Raw genomic sequence first — 16,328 nt, 5'->3', positions numbered from 1 at the left:
CCCCATCTGAGGCAGCTGTAATGGGTACCTACACCAGAACGTTCATACCTTGGCTTGGCAAGAAGGACAAGGTGTTAGACACCCCAAAGCATTCACAGTGCTCCTTTGTCCTTTCCGTCTCCTCATCCCCTTACTTTCTTTACCCAGTGCCCTCTATTTCTCTTCTGCAAACTGATGGCTGCATTTTCCCCTCTTTAGATTTTCCTAGCCCTTTTCCACTAGTGCACAGCCCTGTTCAAGTTCCTGGAGGTTCATTTTGGCTTTATTTACTTCCCTTTCCCTCTTCTTCCTTCCATCCCTTTCCCCCACACACATATACACACTGCTGATTTACAGCTGTAGCAGGAGGCTGATGTTCTCTGCTCACTACCTGCCATCCAGAGAGCCATTAGAGGCCAATTCATCATGGAAATGCCCCAGCCAAAGTGACTGGAAGATTCTTTACCGTCGCTGTCCCTGGGGTTTGGATTGCAACACGTCAGCCTGAGCATGGCTGTAAGTGAGCTGTCTCAAGGCAGAAATATGATTTACAAGATAACGTGGCCTATGGAGAAAGGAAGAGGAAGCAAAGTGACTGCCACTGCTGAGGACGGTGGGGAGCGGAGCCTCACATGCTGATGACTACAGCATCACTTGAAGACACACAGCTCTAAGCTCTTAATTAATGAACAGGGAAGGTGTGGGATGCTGACTGATGGAGGCAAGAGAAAACCAGGTTTGCATGGAAAGGGGTGTGAGGGATCTGTGTCAAGACACTTCCCAGGGAAAATGCTCTCAGCATGGTGCTGGGAGTTCAAGTGTTTTGTACCGATGCAGTAAACATGCCAGTTCTCTGCTGTGCAATTTGTCAGTATTGACCAGAGAAGGGTTTTTCCCTGGGAAAGGTTTAAGCATCTCAGTTCACTTCTGGATGACAGGAGTGAATCTGAAAGGTGAAGAGGTGAGATGTGGGAACAGGCTTTTAGCAGCACGGCTCTGCAATTGCACCTGGTGTAAGTGATTTCAGGGAGCCCAGCCTTCAAGCTAAGCAAGTGATGAATCCATGGATATGAGGTGGGAGTGCATGGCAGATTTTCACCCTGAAATGGCCTGTGTAAGTTGTCCTGTGTGATTTGGGAACGTGTGCGGATGTTTTATAACCATGCACACGTGTAAGATGTGCCTAATTTTGAGACCTTAGGTTTAGTGGACATACAGGCTACCACTATGATACCCAAAGCCAACTGCTGCGGAACGAGGTCAGTATAGTCCAGTATTCAGCCTCTAACAGCAGCCAGGGCATTAAGTACGAGAATTAGACGTGACAGACAAGTTCTATGAAACACCTTGCTCCCTCATCTCTGTCTCGCTCCCCTCCCCTGAATTCCTTTTCCTTCTCCTCCTCCTCCTTCTTCCTCCATTCCAATTATCTCCTTCTTTCATCACTGCCGGAGCTGTAAGTACAAAGTACCAATTAGCTAGTTTTCAAGTTTAATTAGGTTGGAAGGTAGAGCAAATTAAATCCTTTTATCGTATGTTTCAAAGCGCTTTCCTGTCAGGCCCATGGGATAGATTTCCTTTGAATGAGGTCCATGTTAGCCACTGAGGAGCTGGCCCAAGTCACCGAGCTCTCTGGCCATGAGGCAAAGAGGAAATGAAATGCAAGATGTGATACATCATCCCCTCGCCCCTCAATCCTCCATGCAGGACTTCTTTCTGGTATGGTTTAGGGGTGTACATAGCTCTACTCCACATTGACAAACTGAGCTTCGGTCCTCAGGTCTTCTAAGGTCTACTTTAATAGCAAAGCTCTCCTTCATTTCAGCAGTGCCAGGACTTCACTGAAGACACTGTGATAAGGTCCTGCAGAAGGCTTTCAAGATAGTTATTGATACTATTGTCTCAAGCAGCACATCCATATGAGTCCCACTGCACCATATGGGGGGTCATCTTGGAAGCACCTTTAGTCCCTAAGCCCTTCTTTCTTTGAGGACAGAACAAAAGCAGAACAGCAGGCCCAGGAATAACCACCTAATTCAAGGGGGGATTGCAGAATGGAATAAGGAAGCGGTTAGCACTTGGAAACACATGGGCTGCAATTGCAGCTACAGAGTTCTGTGCCTTTTGAGCTCTGAAAACTACGTTTCAGCATGACCTTTGCTCTTAGCGCCTTACCCTTGTGTTGTCTGGTACCCTGACCCTCTTTCCTGTGCTTCCCTGTGTGTTGCAGATAAGCCACTACCTCAGGGTGCCCCAGGAGGCATTATTGGGATCGTGGGAGGTGTCATCGCAGCAGTCCTCATCATTGGCGTGGCTGTCACCGTAATTATTGTCTACAGGAGGCAACAAAAGGACCGCACTGAAACAGACAACGACCTGTAAGTAGCCCCGCGCTTGAAGTAGAGGATGGATGGGGCTACAGAGAGCACCACGGGTCCTTCACTACCTGCACAGAGAAAAGCTGGTCAGCAAACTGGCTTTCCTGTCTGCCACCCCCTGGCTCACTCCTTTGACCCAGAGAGGGGTCTCTGATAGAGCCTGAGCACCTTGGATATCCCAAGGAATCCAGTCACAGGCGCTCCACGTTCCAGCTTTGTTCATGAGGTGCCAGCCTGAAGACCTGAACTCTGGCAATACAAGGGCAGGGCAAGGGGATGCCCCGGGGGCTCCTCTTTGACAGGTACTTGCTTTGCTCTGCCCTAGGCTGTGCAGCACGGATCCCAGGCAGGGAATTCGGTGGTGTGGACTTCAGGCTATGCAGCAGGAACAGAGCCCTCTTCAGAACTGTTTATCCTGGCCTCTTCCTGAAAAGCTCTATCTTGTAACTGCCTTTTCACAAGAGCACCCACTCCCTTCCTCCCCACTTCATAGGGGAGGCACGGAAAGCCCAAAGGCCAGAAGTTGCTTTTATCTTCCACAACACCCGTCCTCATTGTTGATACATCTTGGCCACATTTTGTGCTCCATTTAGTCCCGTTTGAGAGAGGGCATTGGAGGATAAGTGGAGATGGGGGGGGGGGAGAGAACAGGGAAAGCAGGAGGAGGAACAGAAAGGCACACAAACAAAACTACAGCACCACAAGGTGAAATTGCATCAACAGCATCAGTGCTACGCTAGAGATGCATTCAGACAATCCACTTCCCACAATGGCCCTCCACACAGGCACAGTGAAGAGCCACTTTAGCTGAGAATAGAAACACAATGGTGCCCTAGTCTGCAGAGGTGCTGCCCCTATTGCCGTCTGCTCCAAAGCCTCCAAAAGGTAACAGCATTTCTTTCCTTTAAAGCCATCACGCCAATGCTTTGCAGAGCCTTGGGGACCCATTTTACCTTCCCACTCACCCCTACGCTCCGATCCCAAGCTAGAATCCATTGGGTTGCCAAGGAAAGTCACCCATCTCTGTCAGAAGATGTGGTGAAGATTGTACAGAGAGAAGGGAGGGGGAGGCAGCCAATTAGTGGATCAGGTTTAATAAGTTTTGTAAAGGGATTAGGCACATCCATGCATGTGATCAGAATGCGCAGAGGCAGTCTCTAGGCTGGGATTATAATAGGCTGCCAATCCTTATGCTCTGGGGCAAAAGTTGATCCCCTGGCTGGGGTCAGGGATGAATACGCCTGCGTGGCATAGCACGTCTACAAGGAAGACTCAAAGCCCTACTGGGAAGCCTGTGGCAGGGGTTGCCAGTGCAGGCAAGCTCCGGAACTGGGGGATGACATTACCCTGTTGATTTGCAGACACTGCCAGACACTTCCTGGTACCCTACAGCTATACATTGAATGAGCCTCCTCCCATGGGATGGTTTGGAGCCATCCCAAAGCAGTGCTGGGAGACAGGTAGCCCAGCTGCAGCTCAGGATCTGCAATCCGACATGGGGATTTGCTTGGAGTTAGGAACAGAATGCTGATTTCTATTAACACTTCTAATTGGGGTGAGAAGGAGGGCACAGAGGGGTTACAGAGAATAATGTATATGGTTATATTGGCAGTTTGGTGCCAAACACAACCCACTCTTTGGCGCATGCAGGATGCGGCTTGTCACGTACACCAAAGCAAGCAGACCCCTTTCCTCTCTAACCACTTCTTTACCTGCAGAATCGACTTGCCTCCATCCCACAAACCTGCCCCTCCACCAAAGAGGAAACAGGAGATGAAAAGCCACCTGACTGCAGAAGACATCCAGGTATGGCTCCCTAACCCAGCTGCAAGCTCCTTCCTCTGGCAAGGAAAACCGACTTCAAGCAGTGTCCGCAGTGGGAACACTGGGTTTGCAAGAGGAAAATCGCCCATGGCCTAAGTTTGAGGGTCAGAAAGTGAGGACTTGTCTGCCCGGAACTCCCAATGTTTGGCACTATTTGAAAGCTATAATTGGGATCCTGCTTACTTTAGTGGGGATTGAGTTTTAAATGCGGTGGTGTTCAGATGAGAGCACTTCCGAGCATGTCCACCATTCTGAATGTCATGGGTGGCAGTGAGGGGTATGGGAATGAAAGAAAGAGAATGGGAGGCAAATCATATGGTTGGAGGAAGGGAGAAGGTAAGATGCACTGCCTTCCATGGTGAAACCTGGTGGTGGTGCAGATGTGGCCCTGAGCTATGACAGAAGAACAGTGCTTGCTCTTCTCATCCCTCTTCTCTCTCGTCTGTTATAGGTTGTTCACTTAGACAACATGAAACACGAGGAGGAAATCCAGAAACTCCCTCTGCAGGCTCCATACTACGACATGGCAGCCACCGAGCCCTCTCCCTACACTGACAAACTGGTAAGGAGATCAGGGAGCTAATAGTGCTGCCTGGCCCCATCCTCACTGCCTTTCACCCCAAACAGCAAAAGAGCCCCACCACCCACGGGTGTGAACAAACAGCCTTCCCAATATAGGAGTATCCTCTCCTGGAGCAAGGCAACCTCCACACTCCGATCTGAGCCCACCTCTCAAATACCACTGATGCTAATTCAGCACTTGCCCCCTTTGCTGTTGGTTTCTATAGGTCCTAGAGCTGCGCCTTATGGGTCAATCCTCTATAAAATACCCTGTAATTATCCACGGGACTGAGCATGCCCGTGTTTGACTCTCAACTGACAACCAGCTCTTTAAACCCCCTTTGTGTGGATTTGCTCAGCCCCAGATAGGGAGATGCTAATGTGAGGCAGCAGCAGCAGAGGGATACTAGCAGCCATGCAGGAAATGCTGGTTTTCAATGACTGATGCTGAAGGAGGAAATAGTAGATTCAAAGGGCAAAGTCAAGGGAAGCAGAAGACAGGCAGAGTGAGAATCCTCCCCAAGGAGAAAACAGAAAACCTTCCTCCTCCAAGACCTTGGACAATATCCTTTCCCTCCCTCATCCCATGGCATGGGGCTGCTCCCCTCATCCTTCATGGGAGACATGGGGTCCCCATGTTGATGCTGCAGGTCTCTCTCAAATTCTTCCTCCAGGAGGGCTTATTCACAGTGCTCCACACCAAGAGTGGTGCTTCTCGGTCTCAGCAACGTGAATCCATTTGCCTGAGAATATCAAGTATAAATATCAGCCCATAGCGGAGTAATATTTTATGAACCTAATTATAAACCCTCCCTCCAGTTCATCCTGGTGTGACCCTTTAATGCATATTCCTGTGCAGGTAATAGAAGGACAGGGCCCAGTGACCTTTAGCTAGAAGAGGTCTGCAGCAAGGCAGATCCTGAGGGTACTGGAAATAAAAAGGCACAGCTCTATACTGAGCTGTGTTGATGTGATCCTATTTACTTCACTCTAGCTGAACCTGACTGATGTCCCTAAAGAAAAGCTTCCCTTTGGAGTCCTCCCTCAGTCCCGGGGCTTGTCTCTAGCTCTTTCTAATCCTTGCTGAGTGGTAGCTGAGCTTTAAATGAGGTACAGGATGCTAGACTGAGATGGACGGCTTTGTGGGGAGCATCTGAGAGCCAAAATTCAGGCAAGCAGGAGGATGGAGGAGCTCATTTCAGGAAATAACGAGCAGTCAGTTAATTAAGTGGCAGAGTTAGTGATGTGAGATGGGGCCTGATGGGTAGCTGCTCCGTAACCATGGGAACCGAGTTTGCTGCTCTCAATTCTGGTCTGAGAAGATGCATTTCTCTGCCCCATGCTTGGCACTCGCTGCTCCTTACCCGTGGCTTTAGCCAAGAGGTGATGGACTGTGGAGCCCTCGTTTCATTTGGCCCATGAAGGAGCTCCCTGTGCAGTAGGGATGTGGTGTCTGGGTGACTCAACCACCGCTCTGCCCGCTCTTGGCACAAGACTAGCACAGCTGTGCATTGGACCTGTCCCCTGGTCAGCTTGGCTGGCAGTCCCTCCGAGTGGCATCAGGCTCCCCCATCGCGTCCACACACCACGCTTTGGCTTCTTGCCGCAGGAACAAGATGAGGCTCGCTCCCATTTCTTGCTAAATCACTGCATCCTTTGGGCAGACAGCAGGCTATTCAGGTTCGTGACTGGCAAGGGGAAGGAGGGTGTGGGTTTGCTGCCAAAGAGTGCTGGTTTTGCTGGATTCTGCCCAGATAACACAGGCAGTACGCGCTGCCACAGCCAGCACCAGGTGTGCATCACGTTGCCCATGCGCAAGGAGCCAGCGCTTGCCCACCCCTCTGCAGGACCACTCACAGGCATCACCCCTAAAGCATGGCAAAGGCTTCTTGTTCATGTCACACACATTCTCTTCCCTGCAGAGGGGATGCTGAGGAGTGTCTGGCTGGGATAGCACTTGCATGGAAACCTCCAGGGATAGTGATGGTTACCAAAACCAATACCAGCACGCCTGGTTCAATCCCAGTAGTCACACTCCACCAGCATGCTAAGGGACTGATCAATGCACGCTAGACCTGCACATTCCTTTTTGCCTGAGAGCTGGGTCAGCTGGAGGATGAGGAGGGAAGCACATTTCCTTCAGCTTCACTGGTTCTCTGCCAACCTCACTTTGATACAGCCCCTCTCCCACTGTTTTCAGATGCAGATGTAGGCAGCTGCTCTGCTATATATGCGGTTCTGGGATCCTTTAGAGGGGAAGGCACAAAAGAAAGGCAGGCTATTCTTGTTCTGCATGTACTTCGTCAGGAGATTTGGCTTGGGAGGGTAGTGAAGAAGATGAGAGTTGAAGGGAATGGATTCTGCAGGAAAATGGGGCGGGTGCATTCAGCTTTCAATGAATTGTGCAAAACCTTGTAATTTGGGATAAACCAGATTCATCACAAGGCGGCATGAAAGCCACTGCCTGGGGTTGACTATTTCACAGCACTAGAATGGGAGTCAGAAAGTGATTAGAGGTGGCAAAGAGCGAGGGCAGGGGAAATGGGAGAGGTGCCAGGAGATACGAAGGCAAGTGGAGGAGGAATGCACAAAGAGGGTGTGCAGGTACGTGTGGATGTGTGCAGATGCACGCTGGCAGGGGAGCAGGTGAAGGGGACAGGCTGGGGCAAGTCTGCAGGGACAAGATACCTGCACAAGGGAGCAGGGATGGGCCCCGTGTCAGAGGCTGTAAGTGAATATGTGTGTTGCAAACTGTAGGAAACAGCATGAGGCTAACAGCACAGAAATACACAAACATAGTGTAGAATAGCACAAGGGCAATGGGGTTGCTTGCAGCATTTGTCTCTGAGCTCTTGTAGGGTGAAAGCTGTGATGTATGCGAGGATATCTAAGCAGAGTGAATGGGATGGAAAGGCAAGTGCGTGTTTCAGGTAACAGCTACAAAGGCCGTGCATGCCAGAGTGCTGGTACCCATGTGTGTCAGTGCACAGAGTAACACGTGCGTGTGTACAAGTGTGCTGTGTGCCTGTGTGTCACTTAGATCCTGTGGGTATGCGTGTGAGAGGGAGCATGAGCGAGAGAGGTGGAAGCACGCTTGCATGTAGGAGCAGAAGTATGATTGGTGTCCATGTCAGCGATACCCATTTGCACAGGTAGAAAGGAAAGTTCCATTGCTATAGACAGCAAAATAATTCCTTTCAGTTTACAGGGCAATTACCAGGGTGCCGATGCTGATGATTTACACAGAGCACTTGCATGTGGCAGTGCTAGGCCTTGTATACAAGTCACATTATTGATATTGTAATCATTTCTGCTCCAAACAAGCAGCACAGAGCAGGAGCAAGCCTAAGAGTGGCAGAAAGCAGGGGATATCCATGGGGAAAACACCCCCAGTAGGAAAGAAGCACTATTTAGGAGAGAAGTGAGGCAAAGCAGACAGGATACAAATGTAGGAGGTAAAGACTTAGTCTGCCTTTCTCTGGGACTAGAAGAGGTACTGAGATACAAAGGTCATGGGGAAAGTTCTACAGGGCATAGGTTTAGGTTTAAGAATGGAGTTGGCATCACTTGCTTTTTCAAACATCCATAGACACGAAGCAGAAAGGCCATAGGACACACAGCTTTCGCACCAGCAGCTCGGCACTGCTGTCTGGTCACCTCCCCAATGCTGGGACATAGGGAGGACCTCAAGCCTTGTGGTCCTCCAGCATGCAGCCTCGCTGAGCACCACAGGGGAACTGGATACTGGAAATGCCACTGCAGCAGTGCTCCCCTTTCCCCTCATCCCTGTGGAACCAAACCCTGTCACAGAAGAGCACAGCAGAGAGAATCGCTGACTGAGTAACCCCTTCCAGCAACAGGCACTGAAACAGCTCATTAGAGGGCTATAAACTTCCGAGAATGGCTCTGCCACAGCTGGTATGTGGCTGAGGATGCTTCCAAACAAAGAGAAGAGAACCTTTTTCAAATTAAACACCTTTTGCATAATTGCCAAGTGATGCAGCCATTTTGGAGAATGGAGGGAGAAACTGGGAAGTGATTTCATTTGGAAGAGACAACTCTTCTCAGAGAGGCTTAGCAGACACTTGGCTAAGGCTGGAAGAAGAAACCAGGCCCGAAAGGGAGCATTAAAGAAACTCCATAGGGCAAGTAGCCAGTGTATCCCCTCCCACCTTCAATACTGACACCAGGGCTCCTCCTGGTGACTAATTTTCCCCATTAAGCAGTGAAGTTTCCAGGGCATTCTGCCTTTCAGGGTTCTCCAACCATTATTATTTGTAAGGTATGAAAGATGTCTGATCATTCCTGCTCAAACTGGATAATATTCCATTCATGCACTTCTTGCTGATAAGCCCACTTAGTAAAGGGATACCCATAAATATTTTCATGGCAAAGAAGGATGCTTTTAGCATCTATTAGACATTATTACAATGACAATGTCATGCTGCACAGCAGTGTCATTTCCCTATGGTAATGCATCCACTGCAAACCCACTCATGTCTTTGACCACTGCCTCTAGGAATCTCCTTCTTGACACCCAAAGTTCATGATTTTCACTCATGTCCCCAATACTGATGCATTTGCATCCAGTGTGCTGCAACGAACCCCAGATTCCTGGGTCAAAACTGACAGCTCAGATATCAGATAAAGTTTAGATTCACTGAACCACCCCAGCTAAGGAAAACGTTGATCCTAGAAAGGCTCACGGGAGGACAAGAGCAGCGAGATGCTGCTTGGGGCAGATGCTACCGAGCTGGGCTGTGTCACTCAGCTCAGTGGTGGAGGGAGCAGTGCCATTGGGACCTTTTGATTTGGGATTTTACCTGACTGACTGTTCATCACCTCCCCACCTCCCTCTTTTTAACTGGGTTTTTTTTCTTCCTCCCCCCTCTCACCCTTTTCTCCTTTCTCCCTCCACCCTTCACACACCCCCTCCTGTCTCCTTCACTCACTCCCCACCTTCTGCATGGTTCCTGTGTTCTCACTCCCGTGCCTCCCCACTTCAACCCCGACTCCTCCCTCTTGTGTCCCCACCACGTTGCTGCTCTCTTCTCTCCAGAACCCTGGCAACAAGGACTGTGATGTCCACTATGCAGAGCTGGACACTTCCGCTCTGGCCTCGTCACCCAGTCCTCGGACCTCCATCCATGCTGGCGGAGACCTAGTCGAGTATGCAACTATCCAGCCCAACTTACGCTAGCGCATGTCACTCTAGGCCCTTTCCCCTCAGATTCTGGCCTCCAGGTACATGATCACACTCTGCCTTCCTCACTGCTCCCCTTTGAAGTCAGTGCCTCCCCCCCTGCATCTCTTTCCCTTCTGTGGAGTGGCTCATATGCATCGAATCCATCCTCATCCTCCTCCCTCCACCCTCCACCTCCTGCACGCTGCCCACAATGGCCAGTCCCTTTGGTACCCTTGTTCTGGGGGCACTGACAGCAATGCCTTTGCCTTGTCTTGCTTCCCGTGCATGCTCTGCAGTGTTTTCCTTTGCTTTATACGGTGAGACAAGGCACGTGGGAAGGGGAAAGGGTTAATGGCTTTGTTTCAGAGCAGGGGTCTGCTCCGTCTGTGGCTGGAGACACAGGGAGCAATGAGGTGGGTTTGAAGGGTACAGCTCTTGGGGTGGGATTTGGTCTCAGGGATTTCTATGAGGCTCAACAGTGTGAAGCGGAGCAGCAATACCAGGATGTGCAGAAGCCTAAAACCTTGTGGGGATGTTAAGAGGGCCTTCCAAGCTAGTCAAATACAAGAGGAGAGAAAGGAAAGGGGCCTTACTGAAAGGAAAAGCAAAGCAAGGAGCTTTGTGTGAATGGAAGCAACTATAGATAAGATGGAGCATATGTGCATGTGTGAAAGAACAAGGTGGGAGAGGATGTGAGAGGATATGAGAACACATAAAGGTTCCTGCATCTAAAAGAGTCAGTGAATAAGAGACAGACAGAGAGGAACCACGGATGTTAAAATAAAAGAGCTTGTATTGTGCGGGGTTGGTGCAGACAGCGCATTTCAATGTCTGAAAGAGGGAGAAAGATTGTTTTCTTTGGAGCTCTTCTCAAAATTGGATCCCAGACCTCACTGTTCCCTTCTCTTATGCTTTTCTGACCACTTTAAGTGTCATCAAGCTCAGGTCTTGCAGCAGGGGCTGATTAGGACTCAGCTTGCATTTAAACCTTCAAGTGATTGTTCTGGACTATCCCTAGCTACCAGTGACCCTTTGAAAGGGAACAGTGTTTGCAATGTCTTCAGCGCTTCTTATTGCCTTCCCCTATAATCATACCCTCTTCTTGGTTATTAAAGCCAGCAGGTCTCTTTCCTCTCCCACCCCCTGGGAGATATTTGCTGGGTGATACCAACAGCTGTTGGCCAAGGAAATTCCATTAGCAGCCCCCTCCTTGCCTATAACTCTCCCTTGCTCCTGGGTATTCCCAGAGTTTGGCAACTGCAGCTCCTTCTCTTTTATTTTACTCCCTTTTAAACTGGAGGAAGGGGCTGTAGATTTAATGGGGCTACAGCCACACAGGGGCACTCAGTGAAGAGACAGGGAGACAAGGAAGAAAGCAAAGGGAGAAATAAGGTGCTTTGCAGCTCATCAAATCCCTCCCATGTCACCCAGAGCAGATCATAGGAGGCACAGAGTAGCTTGGGGATGGAGGAAGGTGATTTGGTAAAGGGCAAGGGAATTGTATCCTTGAGGAGGAATAGTTCTATGCAGGAAAAAAAACAGTGTCCCACTGGACATACATTGATTAGTGCCTCCTTGCAGGCTAGGAACATCCATGCTAAGAGGTGGGTGAAGGTGGAGCACAAAGACCAGGGTAGGTGATGTGCAGTGGGTTAGCTCAGTCTGCCTTTATCCCTGTGGTCCCTGGTGTTCCTGTGTCGGAAGCAGCCCTGTAGTTCCCTTGCTGTAGCAAAAGCCTTCCTAGGTAAGTGTCTGCAGCAGGCCTGGCCCGGACCAGGACGGTAACCTCTCTCTCTTGCGGTGTCTCACCCACCCCTGCTCCCAGAATGAGGATCAAGGTCTTCGTAGACGTAACGAGCGAGAGCGGACAGTAAGTGCTGAATTGGTTTGGTTTTTCTTTCTCCATCTGGTTGTGGGATCTGTTTGTCACTGGAGACAGGTGCTGACAGCTCCCAGGCAGCAGCACCACCAGCCTCTTGCATACAGGGAGAGGATGGAAAAGCCAGCCCAGAGCAAGATGCACCTCCAATTCCCAGCAGTTTCTTGGCCTGCGCTGGAGGACCACTAGACAAGCGCTCCCTAATCCATCTTGGGAGGTCCTGCCTTGTCCTCCCTGGGGTGGGGGATTTTATTGTCAGCGAAAGGACAGTAATCCTCCAAATCCAAAGTGGGAAATCCTCCCACTTTCTCTGAAGTAAAAATAAAGCCAGTCATATGGTGCTTTGAAGGTGTAATCTCACAGCCACAAAACCTCCCTCCTCAGACACGCCGTAGAGCAGGGAGATGGTTTTATGCTTTTCCAATGATGTCTTAACCACCTAATGTAGCAGACCTGACTCAATTCCCAGTTAATACACTTCCCTCCTAGCAACACCCGGGTCAGGAGCCCCATTTTCAGTTTGCAGGAGAAATAAAGCAAAGAACTCAGGTGGCTGCTTGCTAGTTTCCCATTTGTACATGAGGATGACAGCCCTGCTCTGACTCCAAAAGGGTAGACAGAAGGACTCAGGAGAGAAACAGCAAGGAGGGATACGTTTAAGGTTATTGTTGGTCTAAGACCCTATAGGAATGCACAACAGGTACGTACTGTAGACAGCAAGAGAATGTTCAAAGCATGCTGTAAGAAGGAATGCAACTTTAAGAGCAAGTTTTCTCTGTAACACCTGCATGTGTCTGCGGGTGCATTGCTCATCGTAGGTCCTTGCCCTATATTGTGGGAATTTCAGCCTTCCTCACACTCACCTTTTCATTTTCTCTTCCCACTTGCTCTCTGTTTTGTCCTCACAAAAAGGAGGACACTCCTAAAAGCAAGCTCAGGGCTACTTGTTCCTGCTCATCCCCGATAGGTTGATGTTAATTCTTCACTCCAGACAATGATTATTCAAGGAGGATGTGAGGCTCCCAGCACCACACTTAACTGCTGCCCATTTTCGGTTCCCATTATATTTTCCATCTTCCAACACCTACATCCTTTCCACAGGCTGGTCCACACTATGACAACTGTCTTCAGTTGCTGTCACTCAACAGAACTGCTTCTTTCTGTCCATCCCAAAATTCAAAACCGACTCATGGAGAGGGTCGGGACAGTGGCAGCCCAAAGTCTGAATAGTTTTGCACTGCAGGGATTTTTCCCACTCAGGGAACAAGCTGATACATCGGATCAGTGCATCAATGTGCAATGTGTTTGCCTTGTTCGGCCAAGCAGAGGAAAAACAGCCTACTTCTGTTTGTGAGCCATGCTGCAAGACTAAAGACAAGTTTAAACTGCATGAGAGGTTATTAATTGGCTCTTGAGCTTTTGAGCAATAACAGAAACCCAGTTCCCTGTAGCGGTATCTTTCCAGCTCTCACATGTAACCAGAGTCTTCAGGTTTTCCTGAAACTATAGCAGAGGAATCCTCCAGACCCCAAGAAGGAGTTTTTCACTTTTGGAGCAGCAAGAACTCGTTATTTTGGGATGATTAAAGGTACAGGATATGGTCAGATCACAGGGAAAGCTGTCTGCAGCACACCTAGTTTTACCAAAGAGATAGAGAAGAAAAGGCATATAGGGGATGGAGAAGGGTTGAGAGTAAGTCATGGCAGAAATGAAAGCTAATTCAATCAAATAAAGACTGTTTAAAGCTAATCTACCAGGCTGTCTGAAATGGATAGATTACTGACATCCCCTTTAATCAAGCTCTTGAAAATAAAACTGAGAGGGGAGGGTGTAACCCAGATAATGAAGAATGGTATGGAATCATGCTGGAAACAAAGACAAGTGGGAGAAGTCAGGTGGGGGAAGGTGGCAGAATCATGTGCCAGTTCAATTTAATTAGTTCATTATCCCTAATTTAATTTCAAACTTTTGTTGAAGAAAAATTAGGTTTGGGAAAAGTCACAGTGGGAATGGGGAGGGAAGTCAAAGGGCACCAGCTGCTAAATATGTTAAAAAACATCAGGCTGGTGTCGCTCTCTTCACTTTTGCCAGTTAGAAATGAGATCAGGGAGCAAATGGAGCAATGTGGCTCCTGGCTTCACATGCTGCAGGAAGGTGAAAAGAGACAGGGAAGTCTCTTTCTTTGACCCTGATGCTGGTGTTCTCCAGCTGCCCTGTTCTGGCCGCACTCCAATCCATGCAGAATGAAGAAAGAACTTGCTCCTACACTCACCTGGCCAAAGTGAAGTACTGACAAAACGTTGCTTATTTGCTCTAGTCCTACTTCATAGATGCTTGTTTCATGCCCACATTAACTGACAGATAAACAGAAAGAAATATGCTTTACTAACACAGTATATTGTCAATAGGCAGCCCATGAAACAGTGTCTCATGACCCCTTCTGCTTCTTTCAATGTTAGATGCTAATACCCAGTGCTCCATCCCTGGCAGCATCCAAGACCAGGTTGGATGAGGCCTTGGGTGATATGGTTTAGTGTGAGGTGTCCCTGCCTATGGCAGGGGGTTTGGAACTAGGTGATCTTAAGGTCCTTTCCAACCCTAACTATTCTATGATTCTATAAGTTAACTTATGTTAACTCATCTTTCCTGTTAGACCTTTCTGTGTATTAGACATTTTGAGTGTCCATACTAGGATGAAGCTGTATGCTTTTCTGTTGCATGCTCAAAAAACATATAAAACCACCCTACCATTTAATTGATAAAAGATTGCTCGCCTTCCTAAAAGACCCTTCTTGCCTGCTACATCTAAGTTTCAATCATTAAGACAGCTTCCCTTTCAGGTTAGTTCTACCCAGGTAGTTGAGCAATCAGTTAATGACTTACCTCTATAATAATGCAGGAGAGCATGGCTAATAATTTTCCCCCCTTGCAGGCATGGAAAGCAGCTCTGTTGCATTTGAGACTCCTTAAGAGTAGATTAAGCATAGAAAAACCATTTACCCACTCTCTGCTAGCCAACACTCTCCCGAACCTGTTAACCTCTCTTTATCCCTTTTTAGCAGCTGGCTCAATCAGAAGAATAACAAAGAGCTGTTCTTTGTTCTCTGCTCCCCTTATGGTATGAATCCCTCTTAATGCTATAGAATTTGTATGAAGATAACTGTCTCCAGGCTTGAAGTATGTGTTGCCATGGCCTACCTAGTTTTCTAGCCACAGGGTTGTATGTGTACAGAGTAAATCTGACTCTGTAGAGGCCTGAACTTCCTCTCTTAAGTTTAGCTGCCACTTGGAAGGGTGCCTTAAAGCCGCAGGAAGAGGTTGTAGAGGTTAAGGTGGAGTTAGTGAAGCTTCCTCATGTCCCCTGGCTTGGGTTCCTCCAGTTTAACAGCTATAATGCTGCGCAGCACCTCTCCACGTGTTCACTTGGCATTTAAAAGCCAGAAGTGGATGAAACCCTCAGGAGGTAGCTGTGGGAATGGCCCACCTAAATTGCAGATACCCATGCAGCAATTCTAAATAGAAGGGGCCAAGAGCCTTTTGTCCTTCGTTATGTGGCCAGGTCAGGATCACTGACTTTTTAACAGCTGAAGCGATGGGATATAGAGTTTTGCCAAGGAAAGGGGAATGAACATCAGTTTGGCCTTGGCATTGCTGCAGTTTTCCTGGTGCTTAGACAAACCTCCCATCCTTTAGCAGCCTTCATTGCTCTTAGTGAGGCTGTTCCTGACGCTGCACTAGCTGTGCAGCCCTCCGACTCGCTTGTAGCCTCTTCGAGCAGCCTGGACCATCAATAAATTATTGTCGACACTTCATTTTTGATCAGATTTTTTAAGCACCCTGGTGAAATATTTATCCAGGAGCTGGCAGCAGACGAGCAGAGTAGATTGTTCTGTTCCTTCAGGCGTTTTCTCCTGAGGGTCACATCCTTGTCCTTTCCACTAAACTGACTGTTTCTGGTACTTTGAAAGGGAACAAGGAAGGACTCAAGGGCAAGTTACTTGCTTCAACCAGCCGCCGTCCAAACCACTGGCATAAAAGGCGATTGCTAATGCATTTGCTCTCTCTTAGAGAACAGATTAGCAACTGAATGTGGGTTGATTTTAAAGACCAAAAGCGCTGTCCTCGCTAGATGTCCCTCCTGCTTGGGTCATCCCGTAGGGCTCCAAACGGGAGTGAAGGGTCTGGGAGCAGGGAGGAATCCTTCCCATCTGCTGCCACCCTCTGGGGAGCCGGAGTCCTGGGCTCTGCGCTCCTCTGAGCTTACACAGGCGTGGAGCAGGGGGGTCTCTGTCTCCTGGTGCTGCTGTTTGCATGGACAAAAAGGGTCTCTGCAATACTTGCACCTCAACAAGCAGCCTTTCCATTACCTCAATGGAAACCAAAGCATTTCGGACTCCGAGAGGGGTTCATTTCATTTGGCTTCATTTAAGAATGCATCCATAAGAATGCACTCCATCAGAGGGAAGATCGTGGGACCACAGAGCAGTCTTAGTCTTGAGAGCGCTTTGCATTGATTTGACTT

General features: G+C 48.8%; 1 protein-coding gene and 1 long non-coding RNA gene across 4 annotated transcripts in view; one reads left to right on the top strand and one right to left on the bottom strand.

Moving 5' to 3' along the window:
- The window catches only part of NECTIN1 (nectin cell adhesion molecule 1), a 90,949-nt gene that overhangs the window by 72,686 nt on the left and 1,935 nt on the right, over positions 1-16,328 (top strand). The window contains exons 6-9 of one of the 3 annotated variants that reach the window (XM_062617618.1): positions 2,210-2,357; positions 4,076-4,163; positions 4,633-4,743; positions 11,753-11,797. In XM_062617618.1, the coding sequence (XP_062473602.1) occupies positions 2,210-2,357; positions 4,076-4,163; positions 4,633-4,743; positions 11,753-11,797 (392 nt within the window). Of the gene's footprint in view, positions 1-2,209; positions 2,358-4,075; positions 4,164-4,632; positions 4,744-9,801; positions 9,958-11,752; positions 11,798-16,328 lie in introns of those variants that run through there. The other 2 variants (XM_062617617.1, XM_062617615.1) reach the window with 2 other exon arrangements.
- LOC134163064 (uncharacterized) lies at positions 2,872-14,849 on the bottom strand. Its single transcript, XR_009964549.1, has 3 exons — positions 14,690-14,849; positions 14,079-14,160; positions 2,872-5,485 (listed from the first exon to the last, which is right to left on the bottom strand). It is a non-coding gene; the product is annotated as an uncharacterized LOC134163064 (long non-coding RNA).

Source organism: Pezoporus occidentalis, unplaced genomic scaffold (assembly GCF_034315485.1).
Source record: "Pezoporus occidentalis ecotype Australia unplaced genomic scaffold, CSIRO_AGI_Poc_V1 ctg199, whole genome shotgun sequence".
In the NCBI taxonomy this organism is placed as follows: Eukaryota; Metazoa; Chordata; class Aves; order Psittaciformes; family Psittacidae; genus Pezoporus; species Pezoporus occidentalis.
The sequence above is the reverse complement of the archived record's forward strand: the minus strand, read 5'-3'. Positions and strand labels throughout refer to the sequence as shown.